Source organism: Xiphophorus hellerii, chromosome 2 (assembly GCF_003331165.1).
Source record: "Xiphophorus hellerii strain 12219 chromosome 2, Xiphophorus_hellerii-4.1, whole genome shotgun sequence".
Classification (NCBI taxonomy): domain Eukaryota; kingdom Metazoa; phylum Chordata; class Actinopteri; order Cyprinodontiformes; family Poeciliidae; genus Xiphophorus; species Xiphophorus hellerii.
The window spans coordinates 18523402-18542558 of record NC_045673.1 but is presented as its reverse complement, the minus strand read 5'-3'; the positions used below and the strand labels follow the sequence as shown (position 1 = coordinate 18542558).

General features: G+C 36.9%; 2 protein-coding genes across 2 annotated transcripts in view; one reads left to right on the top strand and one right to left on the bottom strand.

Annotated features, from left to right (window-relative positions):
- Window positions 1-992: 992 nt before the first annotated feature.
- On the bottom strand, window positions 993-13226 carry pnp6 (purine nucleoside phosphorylase 6). Its single transcript, XM_032549051.1, has 6 exons — window positions 12557-13226; window positions 8710-8879; window positions 7684-7787; window positions 4309-4484; window positions 4038-4228; window positions 993-3604 (listed from the first exon to the last, which is right to left on the bottom strand). The coding sequence occupies exons 1-6, from the start codon at window positions 12583-12585 to the stop codon at window positions 3408-3410; spliced, it is 867 nt and encodes a 288-aa protein (XP_032404942.1). The 5' UTR covers window positions 12586-13226; the 3' UTR covers window positions 993-3407.
- A 2151-nt stretch (window positions 13227-15377) lies between these two features.
- The window catches only part of hydin (HYDIN axonemal central pair apparatus protein), a 75009-nt gene continuing 71229 nt past the window's right edge, over window positions 15378-19157 (top strand). The window contains 3 exon segments of the mRNA XM_032586214.1: window positions 15378-15478; window positions 16599-16721; window positions 18974-19078. Coding sequence (XP_032442105.1) covers window positions 15398-15478; window positions 16599-16721; window positions 18974-19078 — 309 coding nt within the window. The 5' untranslated portion in view covers window positions 15378-15397.

Sequence of the window (19157 nt, the reverse complement as noted above, 5' to 3'; positions counted from 1 at the left end):
GGCCATTAGACGACAATGAATTTATTGTCATGTGCAGGAAAAAAATTGCTTGAAATTATTTGAACTTTGTGACATGGTACTCACTGTGAATGTTGCAGCTGAAATGGATACACATCAAACCAGACACTGTTTTTCTAATCTGTCCTTGTACAATTTTTGTAGGCCTGTAAGAAAAATAGTCTCTGCTACCTGTTCTTAATCTACAGAGATTGGCTTTTCAGCTGCTGTAGCCCATCTGCTTCAAAGTTTGGCATGCTGCACATTGAAAGATTTAATTTATCTTGGTGGCAGTGAACTGAGCTACTATTCCCAGATTTGATTTCTGGTGTCACAGTTTGATGCAATACAGTATTAGACTTCATTTAATAGGGACCAATCTCATAGCTTTTAGCTTGGTTCTTATATTATGAATTAATCCCTAATCCTGAGATCTGAGATGACTCTCAGTGCCATGAACTGTAACTGACTACTTCTTAAAAGAAACCATGAGATACCATAAAGATAATTATTCCTTTATATAAGTAGTCATTTTCCCTTTTCCTACCAAACAGAGGGTTGGCTGTTTACATCCTATCTTTGTCTCACTTTTTGTTGTGCATGTAAATGCATCTTGGACAAACATGGGGTTTGTGTTTGTGTTATCGTGCTGCCCGCCTAATTTGTGTTAATATTTCATCTACACAGTCAGTTGAAAATCTACAAGCTGCATGTGGATGAATAATGTAAGAGAATGGTGCGGAGCACAGAACAGCCATTTCCCCTTCACCTAAGTCTCACAGCTACTTCATCTGTTTTAAGTGTGGCTAAAGTGACAGATGGAGAGTGAGGTGAGTGTTGGTTTGCCCTCATCTCCCTCTTAACTGATCCTCATTATTAGACTCATTAGAAGAAACTCTTCTTTCTCGTGAACACTAGTTTTGTGCTTCTCACTCACACACATTGTCAAACACAAAAAAAGCCAACATCCATTTCAGAAAATACCAGTGTTCAAATGTGTTCTGCATTATTTTCTTTTTATTATTTGAAAGCAGCGACAATTTTCAAGAACATTGTCATTGTGTACATTAAAGTGTAAGTGAAACTGGTTCTAAACCTGAGTGCTAGATACAGTCAGCAGAGTTAGAAACACACAAAGCAGTTCTAGTACAATTTAAAAAAGAGCAATATGAAAATAAGACCTGCGAAAGACTGGCGACCTGTCCAGGGTGTACCCCGCCTCTCGCCCGGAATGTTAGCTGGAGAGAGGCACCAGCACCTCCCGACCCCATTAGGGACAAGGGTGTTAGAAAATAGGATGGATGGATGAAAATAAGACTAAAATGGTTCAAAACTTTGAGTCATACATATTTATGTACAGAAAATAGCACCTTTCTGATTTGTGTTCACACATACCCCTGACAAAAGATAAACTGTTCCTCTTGAAAAAGGGCAACTTATTTGTTTCCTTTTGAGTATAATTCCCCTTTAAGACTTCCATTAGCGTCCTGGTGTTCTGCCTGATCCAAATGGTTTAAGAGGTTGACTGCTGATCCTGTATTTTTCTTGCCCTTTTCAGCTCTAATGAATGAGACAGTCAAGGAAAGCTGGCAAGTGTTTCCAACGCAGTACAGAGCAGATTGAAAACTGCAGGTTGGGGTACTATATCTCCTTCCTGTTATTACAGTGTTGTCTTTGCTTAGTGTGCAAATTGGATCCCAGCAGCTGTACCTCCATATAAGTAAATTGTAGTGATTGAGAGTAGCTTTTCATTTCAGTGAGTTATTGAAGATTATTATAAAATCACTAACAAGAAGCCTTTCCACTTTCTGGTAAGTGTTCTAAAACTGATTCAGCTCTTAATTCAATTCTAAAGAAAAAAAATATTTTGCTATATATTTTAATTATAAATGCATTCATCAATAAATTACTTTGTGCGATTTACACTGATTTAGAGCAAAAATAAGTACTTTTATGCATTGTTAATTACAAATAATCACCCTTCACTCCTGTAAATAACAGCTAGTGTAGTGTAGAGTCACTTTTCTAATTTGGTGGTAATGCACTGCTTTCTTTAGCTCTATTTTAGCAAAAGTCCACCGATGGCTATACAACATGATCTAAAATTATCTCCAAACTTGTAATATGACTTGTAAATTTACTCTCCTTACAGGCAAACGAGATCTATAAAGCGTGCATAAAGTCTTATATGTATTACAAACAATACACTCAATCTAGTACACAAGTTTAGCTATCAAATATGTCAAACTATTTAGATGCTTGATCATTTAAGGCAGCCCAGGACGAATGACACAGTAGTCCTGCAGTACGGATGTCAGAACAGAAATACTACGACTGTGGACAACATTACTGTGTTCCTGTTGTTGTTCTTGCATGTGCAGTTTCTGAGTGGTAATTTAAAATGTTTTCACCATCACCAATTGTACTACAAAGAATGAACTTCCGAAAAACAAAATTCAGCTTCCCCCTAAATTTCTTATTTGTGTTCCCAGACATTTCTCTGATGACACACATGATGATCAGTGTTACAGAGCCGTACCACCAGCGATACAAGTGCAACTTGATGTAGATTACTTTAGACAGTATATAAAAGATGCAACAGTAAAACCTGAGATGAGAAGTCCATTAATGTGCAAAAACTATCAAACAGGTCATCAAAGATGTATTTTTTAAGTTAATAGATTTTTATTTCAATCTGGTCCCATGTCTGGACTTAACCAGTGACAAAAAGATGCTCAGGTGAGCATTTCATTTTTAAAATGAAAAAACATAATTTTAGCTGTGCAAAACAGGCATTTCCAAAATGACCTATCTTCAATTCTGGCTTGTTTTATGTTCCACAGGCATAAAATTAAAGATAAAAATAAGGTAAAAGGCTGTTCCAGAATGTCTCGGTAGGTACTGAAGTTTTCCAAAACAACAGACTGAAACGTTTAAAAAATAATTTTCTTCACTTTTCTTTAGTTTTCTGAACAAACTTGTTCTTGAGCTAATCGTGGGTCAGTTCTTGCTTGGTACACATAAAAGGGCAGTTGTTGTTAAAGTAATAACATTTGTTTGTTTTCACAATGTTTTTAGCCGTGTGCATTAATTACAAATAATCACTCTTCACTCCTGTAAATAACAGCAAATAGTCTAGCAGTAAATAGTCCTTAAATCTTAAATCATACATGGAGTAGCAGTGCCATTAGCAAGCAAATAGATTATGCATATATATATATGTATATTTATATGCCCCATAAAACCCTTCTTCATATACTTGCAACCTTTGAATTGTTAAAGATCATTATGTAGGCTCATAATGTGTAAAAGTACTTGTATTTTTGAAGATTTCCCATTTGCACCTTTTGATCAAAGCTAAGAAACTATAGTGCTTTTTGTTGTTAGAGCAGATCTCTGATCGGAAGATATTAGAGCTTAGGGATAAGCTGACCAACAAGCCTCTGAAGGTCCTTGGCCCGATGCTCGGTTGTCTTCAGCACTTCCTCGTGGTTTGCTTTTTCACTGCTGTCATAATCTATCACAACCTTGTTGGTGATAAGGGACAGACCCAAAACACGCAGTCCGCAGTGACGAGCCACCACCACCTCAGGAACGGTGCTCATACCTGGACAGGAAGCACATGCTGCTATTGAAAGAGACGCAAATAGTAGCATTTAAATTACACAGACATCCTTTTAGATGTTCTGAGACTAAAGCAAGAGTTGTAGATTTTACATGTTACCACCATTTTGGCTTTTAAATCTTCTCAACAAAGTTCATCTGGCTAAAGCTTAAATAATTAGGCTTTTGCTGTCCCGCTGTTACAGATCTACAAGCAACTTGCTCATTTACATTCTGGTAATCCTGCTTTGTTTGCTGGTACTTCCTGTTCCATATAGTCAAAGTGCAGACCACATTTACATGCAGTTTGAATATCTCGTGTGTGCACTGTCTGTCCTTATAAAAACAAAGTATTCATATTTATCTGAAAGTCTGTAATTAATTTAAATAAATCTCCAAAGCAGATATCTCTTGGAGGGAGCTTCCGCTGTACCCACCCACAGCGTCAGCCCCGAGCTTCTGCAGAGCTCTGCACTCCGCAATTGTCTCGTATGTTGGTCCGGCCAGCATGCAGTAAATGCCTTCCTGGATGAAGCTCCCACAGCCATGCTCCTCCGCCGTTTCCTTAGCCAGGACCCTCAGCTCTCTGTCATATGCATCAGACATGCAAGGGAAACGCACTCCAAACCTGCAGCAACAGTAAATGAATGTGTCATGCTTCAGTGTACTAGGCACAATGTCAGATTGCATTATGCATTTCTGCTCTACCTTGTGTCATTGTGTCCACACAGAGGATTCTGACCAGCAAAGCCAGGCATGTTGATGTGATCCTTGATTAGCATGATGTCGCCCACACTGTAACTACCATTGAGGCCGCCGGCAGCATTTGTGACGATCAGAATTTCCACGCCAAGCAGGAAGAAGACTCTCACTGGGTATGTCACCTGCAAACAAACATGATCTGCATTCATGCTCTATTGTCTGCTATGTGATGACAGAAAAAGGAGGCATGCTGAGAACAAATCACATGAGAAGTTAATGTTTCATAGTCTGAACAAAATGTTATTACTGTGGGTTCCTGCACATTTCAGCAACTGTTAACCTTTACAGAGCAGCTGATGGCCTATGATTGACAGCTCCTCCCCTTCATGACAGGCGTGATTGAGAATTACCTTTTTCTATTTTCTAACACATATTGCATTTTCAATGAAGGCGTGTTGTTAGTTTAAAAATATTTTCTATGAGCCCTTAGATCTTGATAAGGTCAATGCTGTCACTTTAGAACAGTGCCATATTTTGTTGGAGTTTTGCATATTATAAATGCGGTCTTTGCTAAGAACCTGCAGCCCACACAGGATAGGAGGTGTAGAACCACAGGAGGGTGTGTGCGCAGTGTGTGTAACAACAAAATAAACTGATCTCAATGCCGTGTTAAAATTATTTAAAAAAATGTTTGCCTGCAGGTTTTAATGAGGTAATACAAGCAAACATGCAGGAGAATTAAAATAAATAATTAAAAAATTAACTTATATCTGTAATTACATTTTAAAAATAAATCTCAAAAATATATTACTTACAAACAGTTATCTATTTGAACAATCTGTTTATACTAATTTAGATAATTAGGGTTTGGAGCTAGCGAAAAACAAAATGTAGCTAGGTTCTTCAGAAATACGAACATGGCACCCTCAACAAGGGGGATAATCCAGAAGGTCTTTGATAAAGAAGCTGTGTGTTCACAGAGTGTTGTGTCAAGCATATTAATGGAATGTTGAGGGAAAGGAAAAAATGAAGGTTGAAAGGGGTGCAGAAGCACCTGGCTCAGTCAGCTCCTTAAGATTCATAAGGCGAGGGCTGAGAATACAGTCAGTGCTTCTAGAGCCACTTGAACAAAAGTGTTACCTTGAAAAAAAAAAGTTAAAGGGAAATGACCAATACTGAATTTAAAGCAAGTTCTGCAAGAATTCTCCTTGCGCATGCATGAGTTCTCTCCTGGTACTCTGGCTTCCTTCCCTTTCCTGTGTGTTTCTGTTTTGTCCTGTGATAGACTGGCGATCTGTTCAGAATGTGTCCTGCCTTTTGCTCAAAGACAGTGGAGACTCTGCCAGGACAAGTGTGTATAGAAGATAGATAGGTGGATAGATGTCACTTTGTTTTCTCTTGGGTATTTTATTTAAGACAATTGGTCAAACAACAGAAATCACAAACTGCTGGGTAAGACAGGAAACAACCTGAATTGATGTGGCTGAACTTTGCTGGCTCACCTCCCAGCCTTTTAAAATTGGAAAGGATTCCTTTTCTGAAAATTTCACAGAACACAATAAATCTGCAATCCTTCACCACTATGCATTCTTCATCTGGATGGATATTATATATAGCTTAATGTGCTGTACAAGAGGCCTATAATGCATCTGTCCTGCTGGTACCGTATTCATGAACCAGAGTTTTATGATACTGTCAAGTTATATGGGCTATTTTATGAGGAGATGGCACATGAAAGCTGGTAGTAAAGTAAAACTAGTAGCCAGGGGCCAAAGGCCAATCTTGCATTGACATTCTGACACACAATGGATGCTTTTCAACTGATTAGTCAACGCAGCAAGAAAATTCTTAGCCAGAAATGTAGCCACAAAAATTGCCTGGGTTTTGCCACGTTGGAAAACCAAAACATGTAAATATATGTCACAACTAAGGTTTAGATCTAACGTTTAAAGGTAAAGATAGAGATTTCTCTTGGATTATTCCAGAATTTCCATAAGATGGAGTTCAGCTTCACTTAAAAAGTATAAAAAAGAACAGTACAAATTCCAGAATAAGTGAAGGACAGAGTTTAAAGATCAACTGCAGAGCCTGTGAATGTTTGCCGCAATGTGATTGACAAAGTCAGAGATTAAACTGCCAGCTTGACATCAGTCACCCTGGATAGTATATCATTTGCATCAGCAAGGTCTGAAAAGGAAGAAGAGGCCAATGTGCATTTCAGAATAACAAACAGCAAAGAAATAAGAGTTATGATCCTCTAGTGTTTCAGTTATTTTCTCTTTTATCATTTACTGTTTTTTTCTTATATCTTGCCAGTTTAGTTTATTAATTGTGTTAGTTTAGTATTTGTTGCCGTTTGTTCTTTGGATTTATTTCTTTGTATTAATATCTATTTCTATTTATGGTTCAGGTTTTTGTCATGCGGTGTGTTTTTTTCGTTCCTTTTTTCTCCTTATGCCCGCCACCTGGGCGTAATTATCACAGCTGTTTTGTTGCTCTTGATTTTGTTTGTTCCCAGTGTATTTAAGTTCACCTGTTGTGCCCGGTTAGTCGTGGGATCATTTGCGTTGTTCACTGCCTTCTCAGTGAGGTTTCAGCAACGTGTACATAGAAATAGGTACCAGTGCTGGGTAAATAAAGGTTACGGAAAAAACACACCGCATGACAGTTTTCTTTTCCCTTCCATTCCCTTTTTTTCTGCTTGTTTTTTCACCTCCCTTACCAGTCTGCTCCCTGTCGCAGCTGTTGATTTTTTCCTCATTTGTCCTCACCTGCTCCTCTCTCACCTGTATCTATTTATCTGTAATTAGTTTTCCTGGTTTTAGTATTTACTAAATTAAGATTATGCTTAATTTAGTAAAAACAAAATTAAGCTTATTCTACTGTCTCTTGTGTTTTATCCTGTTTAATTTCTGGTATTTTATATATTTTATTTTATTTTACCCACTCTAAAACACAGTGGTTACTGTGAGGGGTTATAACAATATATTTATCATTATATTCATTATTAAAATGTCCTCAAATTTAGGTCACTAACAGTCAATAAATAATCAACAAATTATATACAAACTAAATCTCTAACGGTAAAAATTCAACAACCAATGCCTAAATGAAAAAAATAGACACTTTTAGGGTAGGTGAAAAACAAATTAAATGCAGATAATCTCTTTTGTTGTTATTAAAGGAAGTCATTTAGAAATACTGGCAGAAACAAAAAAAATCAATAAACAAACAAACAAACAAAAAAAGATTTACAGTCTCACTCAAAGAAATCTTGTTCTCAGAATTCATTTGAAGCACAGGTAGCCAACGGTACAAGAGGCTAGGACATGCATTGCACAAAGACAAAAGCACAGCATCTCAATATATTTAGCAGTTTACCGTGTGAATATTGTAGCCCTCGTAGAAGTGAAATCGACCCTGCATGCAGACACACTCATGGCCGTTCAGCTTTCCAAACACCAGCTGGCCTGAATGACCCTGCACTGCACAACACATGGACAGAATGAACTGCTGCTAGGAGGCACTGCTGGTTTTTAATAAAAAGATTTGGTAGTTTGTCTAAGCCTGAAATATAGACCCTATTTTCTGTAGAAAACCTCTGTCAATTTTCCAACAAGTAAACTCAGTTAGACCACTGAGACCAGAAAGTTAAATGTTTACTCTAATTAATGAGAGGCAATTATCTTGAAGTTCTTTATTAGACTGAGGTGCTGGGCTATAATCAGTTGGAATCAGGTATGTATTGATGCCCAATTTGTTTGAAGTACCTAATAAGTTTAAATTGTTTTTCAGGAATGCATTATGTTACAAATCCACAAACATACTGTGTAAAAATATTGCAAATTTAAGACTTTTGCTCCCCTAACCGTGAGCTGTAGTCCAAGAAATGTCATACACACTAAAATTCAAGAGTGACTCAGCGTAACTTCTCTGAAATGGAAAGCTTCCCTCATTAATTTGAGCTGCATGAAAACACTAATATCTAGATGAGTGAACCCACTTTTGCCTATGGAAATATTTTTTAAATTTTAAGATCTAATTAAGATTAAACAATTTTTTAAGCTAAAAAAGAGCCTTTTAGTTTGCATAAAGAAAAATGAAGGAAGACCTTCATCCCTTCGGTTGAGCATGGCGGTGACAGAGCATCATGATTTTGGTCATTATTTTTAAAACAGTAGCACGGTGACTTTCCAAAGTTGATTGATCCATGCATACTATGAAATAAATAATTGGATATTAGAAAGGCTGGTAGAAATTAGAGAAAAACACAATTGGTCCTTAAAGACCTTATCATCCAACCCATATTTCACCTTACAATTTAGTTGAGGAATTTTATAAAGCAGCCTATAATTAACTTGGTCATATTCCATAATAACTCAATCTATAAGAAAACAAGCATCTTACCAGTGCTGGTGGGGAAACGTGGAATGTCTTTATATGGGAATACATTCTTGTCATCTAGCAGCTCGGCCAGACCGCCCAGGCCTGAACCACAGATGATGGCCACTTTAGGACGATTCTCTGTTTGCGACAGCAACCAGTCCGCAGTCTCTTTGTACTCTTCATAACTGTAACTGAAAATGCAAACATATCTCTAAATAATTGTGGTAGACACTGATTGGTGAAAAGTTCCACACTATAAATATTGATACGAAGCATTTGCTGTTGATCTAAAAGATGTACAGACCCCATTAAAACACCAGCATTTTTCTGATGTATAGATGAGACCAAGACATTGATCATTTCATACAGTTCTCTTCCTTATTTTGACATATTAGTGTGCAATTCAACAGAAAACATACAAATCTGTCAGTATAAAAATATGAATAATAAAAAGGGTATCATTACTCGGTTGCATAACTGTGCACACCCTAAAAGTAAGACTTTGTGTAAGCACCTTCTAATTTAAATTATGCATTGAATCTTTCTCAAATCAAATACAGTTAATTTACTAAACCCAAAGCACAGTTCAGCTCCCATTGTTTGATTTCATTGAGATTTGCTCATTAACATTCTTTAGCCAAACCCAAAGCTTGCAGAGAAGTGATAAATATTTAAAAGGATCTAATTATACACAGGTATCAGTCCTAGTTTGGAGTACAAAACCTTTCACACCAAAATGGACGACAGTGACAGCACACTGAACATCTTTTCATAGTGGATGAAAAGACACAACAGAAACTGGTCAGGGAAGAGACTGGTAGCAACATTGACGGACATAAAGGAAGTTTCCAGCAAACAACTGGTGGTGTTCTGCAAGTGACAGGAATCTCTTGTGTTCTTCTAAAGTCCAGGGCAAGTCGTATGTTTTAAACCTTATTGGGGAATGTGTTTAAACCAAACTGGAAGATTTTGATCAGTGTTTCAAATGTCCAACACAGATGCATCATTGCGTATCAACAAAAGATTGCCATAGTGAACTATAGTGGTTGGAACCATAGAGAGTCTTTTAACAGTTCAAAAACCAGTTTGACTCTAAACCAAGTCTTATAGGAAGCTCAAAATATAGAGATTTGATTATTATTATTATTATTATTAGCTATATATACTAAACAAATAGGATGCTCATAGACCACCAGCAGAAGACTGGATCCTGAAACAGAATCAAAAGGGTGCATAAACAAAGTAAAGTTGTTCATGATATGTGTCACATTAATTGTACAAAGCATAAACTTATTTTTTTTTACATTAATAGGGATGTGTGTGCTTTTCAACTCTGGATGCTAAGAATGACAAAGTATAAAGGTTCTGAGAATGCTGGCAGGATTATTAAGCAGATGACAGCAACTGTGGAGGTACACAGTATAGAGAAAGAGACACTTCTGTAAAATGAACAGTTCAGTGTACTGAACGAAGAAACAATCAGCTACAGTAGATAAATTGAAAAACAAAAACACCATGCTGACTCAGTCTCTGGTGAAAAGAAACACACCGGTGAAAAACAAGTTCCTCTGGACTGACTCGGATCACAAAGGGAACTATTAAAACTGTAGAGAGTGAAAAAAAAAGGGTCTCAAAGTAAGAAAAAACTCCTTAAGGCCCGGTTCAAGTGATTATCATAGAACTCTGAGTACAAGTAAGTTTAACTAATACACTTATGTAACAGTGTTGGGGTTTTCTGCATTCTGCCAGACAAATCATTCTTCCCAGATGTTGATTGGATTTGAAATGCCCCAAGGTGCTACATTAAACAAAGTCAGAAACGGTGTGTAATTCTAATCATAAATCTGTGTGAAGCGATCACCTTGTTAATGTTCCCTCTGTGCCCGAACCTTTGTTATTAAGACGAAGTGAGACTTCAGGCTGCAGTGTTTTCAGGAAGCGAGCCTGATGACTTTGAGCCTAATTTGGAGCTGCCATCTAGGATGACTGCTGCATCTGAGTAGCCCTGGGAGTTTTGTCCTTCCAGGCTTTTGCCCTTGTTCTCTTTTTTTAATTCTAACTCAAAACCAGCTTTAAAACAAATGATCAGGTATAGGTTTTCTGTCTCGATAGTGATTTTTCATCCATTCTTGCAAACATTTAAGCAGTTCATGCATATATTCAGACTGAGATGAATAGGTTTATGCTTTGCATCTTGCCTCACTTTACAAAAAACAGGACTTGCAATTTTTTATTCTTCTGAGTTTGCAACCTGCAAGTTGGAATGCCACTTTTGCAAACAAACACCACCGAGACAGCTGACAGACAAGTGACAACTTAACTTCTGCTGTCATTCATTGGTAGAATGCAGGTCACTGAGAGAGAATCGCTTTTAAAATGAGTGATTTATGAACCCACAGAATAAAGAAATGAAGCATCAGCAGCAGATTGTACAATATGTAACCAGTCTATAAAACCATAATTTTAAGCAAGAATAATAAAAATGAAGAAGGGTGTGTCACTGCTGAAAAAAAATCTGTTTGCAAACTTTTATTTTCATGAAACATGGAGCTTTACTCTACCAGCAAAGTGTGATTGATTGCAAACCTTTTTAACCACTCTTCCCAAAGAGTGGTTAAAAAACTGTGCAGAGATTTTAATACCCATCTCATTTCCTTACAAAATGGCAAGCTTGAAAAGGACAAAAGACAAGTGGCTGAGTTGTAATATTCAAGGGAACATACACTAAAACATTAGTAGTAGAGTATACATATATTTGAGCCTGAATGTATAATTTTGGCTCTTCAGTGGATTAGAAAAAATCAAAAATATATTCAAACTTGTGCATCCAATTTTTGTTTGTTGCAAAAATACTTCCACCATAAAATGGGGTTTAAATAAAGGCCCCAAATAATACGACAGTTATGTAGATGATGAGTGTATGCAGACTTCTAGTTGATATATACTTGGATGAGTCATCCTGGGTCAAAGTTAAGTGGCTTACAGAAGCAAATAAAAGCAAAATTAATAGGCAAGGAACAGAATTTCCTTCTTGTGAATCAGTGAAGTCCACAGAAAATTTTAAGAAAGTATAGAGATCTACAGAGGCCATATTCTATTTTGATTCATATTACTTTTAAGAATAACTGCATCATCTGTTAATATTTTGTATAATGAATAGTAACTAAATACCAAACGCCTTAAATTACAATCACTGACCCTTTTGTTTTGATTTACATCTGTACTACGTTTATTCATTTTTAAATGAAATGCTAAGACAATCTCCCAGTAAGCTAAAGAACATCTTAAGTAACGGGAGGCCAGTTTCTGCGGGGTCTCGTTCGGAGCTGTCCGTGGTGCTCGTGGGGCTTCTGTACTCATGGAGGCCTTTCTGGCAGGCCCATAGTTTCTAATCTGAACGCGCAAACGAGTTTAACCGGTCAGGGCTGCTGCTCATAGACTCAATGCTCCTGAATCTGAAACATGTTTTTACTGCAAACGCAAAACATGTTTCCGGAAAAGTTATTCTAACTTTCTATTTCTATTCTAACCGGAAACAAGCTAGGATAATGCACTTTGTGTCAATAAAAGAAAATTGAGGATTTTCTGCTCTGTATTCTGTAGGAACTGTACCACCTGTAACCCAACGTGCTTACGTCATAGGCAGAGAAAATATCTGATTGGCTGCTGTAATCCTTAGAATAAACTGTCAAGACAACAGTTTATTGTCAGCTGTTCACAGGCTGGCTTCTGTGAGCAGCTCTTAAATCACTTCCCTCACATGTACGACGTCGACACACTGTAATATGCTAATAACAGTCATCTCTCATAGGCTACACAAATATTGGGGCTCGTTTCAGTGCCAGCATCCAGCCGTTTCCCGTCCTACCTGCACTGACTGGAGGAGGCTGCTTCCATGTCCGATGGTGATCTGCTGAAAAGGCGAGTGTTTATGCTGCTAAAGCCCGGGCTCTGTCGGTGCTGAGTTCACGGTGGTCAAACCGGTTGGAGATGGAGCCTGCGGACGGAGCAACGGAGATCATGCTACGCGCTGACGTCGGTGCACATATGATGAAGAGGCGGGGCAAAGTCAGCTCACGGGTCCCTTTGAAGGAAATCCTATTATCCACCAGGCTGGTTACTCACTGACCCGAACAGTGGCAGAGACAGAGCTGGAATTCTGCTTTACAGGACATAACATGGGAACTACGGGAAGCCATTAGAAGACACCAGAGGGGAGAGCAGACACCAGGGGAAATGAATACCCCAAGCTAGACTACAGTGTCTATCAGTTATGACCTGTTGCCGAAAATTACAGCTCAGATAAGCATTAATGCAAACAAATATGACTTTTAAAGTCCAAAATAAGAGATGACACAATGCACTCAAACAGGCTGTATAGTTTTACTCTCACTTTTACAGTGCTTCACAATTCAAAGTGCTGAGTCATGTGTTGGGAAATGAAAATGAATGTAACAGTAATAGAAAGCAGAACAACTACATCTATGGATATAAAAAAATAATAATTTAAGAAAACCTGTAATTCTTCTGTCACTACACGTATTTTATTTTAAGTAAACGTGAATCAACAATGTTTTATTTTAATTTTTAAATGATTTAAAACAAACATAACTCAAGCTGTTGTCCTTATATTTTTATCTCAAGACATACCTCCTTCCTATAAGTTACTATATTTTTATATAGTTTATTTATAAATCATGGGATATTGATGGCTGGGATTTTGCAACAAATAAACAAAGCTGATGTCTTTGATGCTGTAAAAATGGACAAGGATATGGAGCATGGTTGAAATAAATAATTTTCTGATGGCAAGACGACTCTATCAGAACATCTTAGAGATTCCCTCTCCTGTTTGTTCCTAGTCTATAATGACCTGTATCTACCAAACATAGCCCAAGAAACAGACTGTAGGAAACCAGCCACATAATCATGCCAAGGCTGTAGATGCATGTATCAGGATGTTAAAGCAATATATGCTAGTCTGATAAGTAATACTTTCATTTGCACAATGTGATTGGCCAGGTGCATGTGTGTTGTTTACTCAGGAAACACCAGTGTAATGCATTACTGTGTCTGTATCAGACAGACAGGCAGACAGACTGGAGGTTGCTAAACTGGTTCTACTCTGGTTTAACCCATAGTTATGCACTGCTGCTGCTGTTGTTGCTTTGTATTTATGTGTCATGTAATGTAATATTTTCATTACATTGAATACTTTGAATATAGCAAGAATGGCAGCAAAGAAGAAACTTTGATCAAAGAAAAACAATGATGTTGATTGAAATTCTGCAGGATTAGCCATCAGATAACAGATGTAGTTATTTGTGTCTGACACCTCTGGAATATTATTTGTCCAGAAGAAGAAAAGATGAGAGCCACTGTAGAGAAGTATTGAAAGTAGTAATTAATATTGCTATGTATGAAACCAAAGTATTAACTGGTGTCTGTATTAGTAGTGTTTATGGACACCATGAAATGTGTTTTAGCACATTTTATTCCTGTTCTAAAACACATGAATAAAATTACATGATAACACGACTCTAACTTTCGGTTGACAGCAATTTGACGTAAAAGGTTTCATTAACTATATAAAGTAAAAGATGAGTTACAGATTTGATTTATTTATTCAAGCATATTTGTATTGCTAAACGAACTTGCCTCTCTCAATATGGCGAACGCCCTGACGTATGTCTTCTACAGAACAACGACGCCATAGAAACTATTGGGTCTACCAGCCAATCGGGAAGCAGTTTACTGGACGTACTGCAAAAGCCGTTGCTATTGATACAGACTAAACCAACATCAATTTTAGCTGGCGTGTTTTTTTGTAAAAATGAAGTTTCTTACACGGTGGTAAGAGTTTGTTGAAATAATTTCTTTTGTTGGCACACATTTTATTTTATGTGTTAGTGTCACGCTAATTTTACGTTGTTTCGTTGAGAAATGTTCGAGAAGTTTGTGTATGGTGGTGAATAACTCGATTTAAGTCAACGTTTGTTACAGTTAGCACAAGAGCACCACAGCAACTAGTTAAAACCATTTTGTCTTTCTGTATATTTTAAAAAAAGCTAATTTTTATGCACATTTTTTTGGCAGAACGCTGAACTTTTCTGTTGATAAAATGGCTTCAATTTTGCGGTAGTAGCTTATTTCAATATTACGTTCTTAGTCACATTAGCGCAGCAAAGACGGTTTTTTTTGTGTCTAATTCGAAAACATTTACAGCATCTGTGACTCAGCCTATAGGTTGAAGCTATAATTTTACAAACAAATGTTGCTTGCAACCGAAATTAAAAACAATCATTTGTATTAATCAAATGATTAATACAATCATTTGTATTGTATTATAAATAATTGTATTTGTAATATATAGGGGTGTATATCTCACACCCCTATAACTTTTAGGGGTGTAAAAGGAAGTGCTTGTGTGTCTGGTTGTTTGTAGTTTGAAAATTGTACTGTCTACACAAGGCAACAAATATACACTTTTCCAGCTCTTAAGAGGTAGTAGACAGATACTTATATTTTAAAGGCATTGGGGTTGGGAGAACGGCTAATTATTTTCTGTGCTGTGTTAACCTCTCTGGAGAGTCTCTGCTGCTGATTAGCTGGAATTCATCTTGCTATGTATTACAAATTGTTTTGCGAGAATTAAATAACGTACACCATGTTTTTTTTGCAGGTGATTGTGCTACTGAATTCATTCAAAATGAAAGCAGTTCAGCTTCAGCAGTTGATCTCTAAGCTTCGCAAACAGAAAGTCCTGGTAAAGGATGACAAGCCAAGACGGGTGAGCAGATCCTGCTGTTTCTGTGTGTTTTATTTGTCAACAGCAACATCAAAAGTTAAAAACACTGTATATATTTGAGTTGGGTTTTCCTGATGAGTTCTCATGCTCACTGTAATCAGTGACCTGCATTTTGGATATTGTCCAATGCTTTTAAAGAACCTTCTTAAAATGCCCAATTGCCCTAATAATTAGTTTGGCTCCTTATAGAAAACAAAAATCAATCCTTGACTGCAGTGGCAATTTTATGCCTGTGTTTTATCCTGCTTCTTTTATGGATGTTCTCAGATTGATTTGATATCCATATTCAACTAAACATACAGTATGTGTCTCTGTGTATTCGGATTTCCAGGTAGTTAAATGGCTAAAGCTGTTTTAGCATCTGACTCTGGATGTGGTTGGTTGGAACAATTTATGTCCAATTTTATTTTTGCCCTCACGTCACAACTTAATAGCCTTTTGAGATGTTGAGTCTCCCAAGCAAGCAAGTGGAAAAGAGTGACTCCTTTTAGCAGGAAAAAACCTTCAGCAGAACCCAGCTTGGTATTATTGGCTATCTGCTGTGAGCAGCTTGGGGTTGAGAGAACTGAAAAAAGAGAAAGAAAACACAGTTAAGGTAGCAAAGCACTATCAATGGCACCATCTACTGAAAGAGACTACAAACTCAGAAGTACTGAACGGAAAGCATTTTGTATATTAATGATACAACTTTTGGGTAGTCCCCTCTGCTAATTTTGTGGAATAAATCGCATTTCCACTCATATTGTTTAACTCCTTGCCTTCCTTCTCTAAAGCAGCTTAATTGCTTCTGAATAGTGTTTTATGAATCCAAACCTGTCGGCTGTTAAATATTGCATTTATCATAAGACTTCCTGCTACATTATTAATCAAGCTGAAATTCCTTTTTGACCTACCCCTGAAATGGGCTAAGTGCAGTTAGATGTTTCTTTGTCTCTGGTACACTGATAAGGAGGTGTCATCAGATTGTGTAGCTTAGGTTTTAACCACAAAATATGGTTGATTGCTCTCACCGAACTAAGCTTTCTTCATTACTGGTGTTTGATATGACATTAAAGAGGCAGCCAGTGCAGACTGGATAATAGACCCTGTTGTGTGATTGCAGATGACTCCATCAGTTTTTAAGCAAGAAATGATGCAGTCCTCAGAGGAGCGCCTGAATAACATCACAGAGATTTATCTGCCCCTCAGGCTCGAGACTCCAGAAGACAACACCACTCATCGCATGGTAGATGTCAGCAAATGTTGTCATTCCTCCAGACCTTTTTAGTAATAATATACGAAATAAATCAGTTGTAACAGAGTCAACAAAAGACTTGAGATTGGGCCTGATACTTTCCAGCCGGAAAACAACTCTAAGCATACAGCCAGAACAACAGTAAAATTGTTTAGATCAATTCATATTCTTGTGTTAGAATAATCCAATCCAAGCTCTGACCTACATGGAATTGATCTTTTGCAGGACATGAAAATTGATGTTTGCAGAATGCTCTCTATCCAGTCAAGAAAAGAAACAAAATCTCAGCTACAAAAAATAATCTGCAAGAAAATAAATCTCTACAGTAGTAAGCAAAGCTGGTAGAGACAGACAAATACTGACTCAAGAAGATTGAATACAACTACATGGCACACATTTTATTTACTTGTGAGAAATGTGAAAATGTGTCTTTTTTCCAGGAAGAAAATTACTGGAAGACATAATTTTAACTTCTGTTCAAAGTTATGCCCTTCTTTGTGTTGGTCTATCATATGAAATACCAATAATATGATGCACCTTAGGTACCAAATTAGCTTCCATCAGTCAGCAGCTGCTACTTGACCAGAGTACTTTGCTGTCAAAAGTTCATTCAAGGCATTTAAAATTAATAAACACCTCCTCAGCAAATTAAAAAAATTTGCATCTCACCTTGTATGCTTTTCTGTTGACTTGTTAAATATGCAAATCTGAAAGTGACAAATCTCCAATATGGGCCACTTATCCTGCAGTGATAAATGAAAGTCCTGCTGAGTGTACACCAAATAGGTCAGAACAGAAGTAATTCAGATTAACTGCAATAAGCTATGTTGTTCTATATATAGCTTGTAAGATTTAGAGACGTTTAAAACAGGCAATGCTATTTTTAGATTTTTTCCGCTTACTGTCTGAATCCTGGAAACTGCTTTTCTGCTTTCTTTACCTCTTAAAACACAGGTGAAACCACTTCAGATCCTCTCTCTACTGCCTGCATACATATCATTCAGTCGTGAGAATTCTGGAATACTACAAGTTTCTTGTTGTATTTTCCAGGTGCAGATAAGCAAGGAACAGAGAAATTACACAGTGAAAAACACATTTGTTTTGCCGGACTCTATCCAGTATTCTGTATTGTAAAACTTGATTAACTGTGAAGTATAATATATTTTTTAGTTATCTATCTCATGGCTTAACGTAAGAATGTACTTTTATCAGTATGAATGTCCTATAGTTATTGACTAACCACCCAGAGATGGTCACAGTGGAAAAAAAGAGAAACCTGACATTTCAAAAAATCCCCAACTATTTAGCACTTATTACCCTCTAGCTACTTCTTTTTGTTCATTTACTATCATAGTAAGTTAATCACCTGCTTGCATTAATATAGTTTCAGCTTGGTGAGTACTGTTCTCAAAATAATTAAATGCAACTTTTTAAAAATGATTTCTGCTCTTCACTAAGAATGTTTATATAACACCAGTATGATGCAGTTAAGGTGGATGATACTAGCATGTATGCCATCGCTGAGATAGCATACATATAGAGCAGCAGTTAACATGTTCTGCAGAAACAGAATACTAAGTGTATTAATGTAGTGATGCAGTTCCTTGTAAAAGTAGCCATACACTTTAAAATATTTTCTCACTCATTCACAATACAACCACTAACTTCATTTGATTGATTTATATTTTATATGATAGATCAAAACAAAGTAGTGCATATTTGTGAAGTGGAAAGTTGCAAACCTTGCTGTTTGTGCTGCCATCATTTCAAAGAAATAAGTGGTTAACCAGGTTCATTACCTAAATCAAACAAAATAAGTGTCGGTCAGTTGCTGTTTTCTTCGTTCTTGATAATGCTGTTTGTTCACTAATGTTTTCTAATAAACCTTTTAGGCCTTAACAGAACAGCTGCATTTACATTGAGATTAAATAAAAGACCTGTGGACTCTAAATATTAATTACTTTGTTGCATAGTACTTACATAGGGGTATCAATCTACAAACTACTGAATGCATTCCACCTTTTGGTTTTCCTAGTTTATAAAGAAAATGTGGAAACCATTATTTTCCTTTTTCTTCACAAATGAGTGCCATCATATGTTGGCCTATCACATAAAATCCTAATACAAAGGCTTGAAGTTAGTGGGTGTACTGTTTCAAAATGTGTAATGGTTTAAGGTGTATGAATTGTTTTGCAAGACGCAGCTTCAGAAGGAGTTCTTTATGCATGCATGTGTTTTTTCAGCCGGACCGTCCGATTTTCCAGCCTTACCCATCAGAGCTGGTCTTCCAGAACTTTATTCCCTTACAAACCTACAGTTTGCCGCTGCTGCTTCTCAACAATGACCAGGTTTGTTCAAATGAAACCCTGAATCTTTCAAATAAATATGATTGAAAGCAATATATGGCTAAGCGAGTCTTTCAATCAT

What these genes read in the sequence shown, in the direction of transcription:
- pnp6 (XM_032549051.1), bottom strand. Translation starts at nt 12,585, where the DNA reads ATGGAAGCAGCCTCCTCCAGTCAGTGCAG. An exon ending in ACGTTTCCCCACCAGCACTG is followed by an intron (nt 7,788 to 8,709) that starts GTAAGATGCTTG and finishes TGTGTTGTGCAG; the next exon opens with TGCAGGGTCATTCAGGCCAG. An exon ending in TGTGGACACAATGACACAAG is followed by an intron (nt 4,229 to 4,308) that starts GTAGAGCAGAAA and finishes CTGTTGCTGCAG; the next exon opens with GTTTGGAGTGCGTTTCCCTT.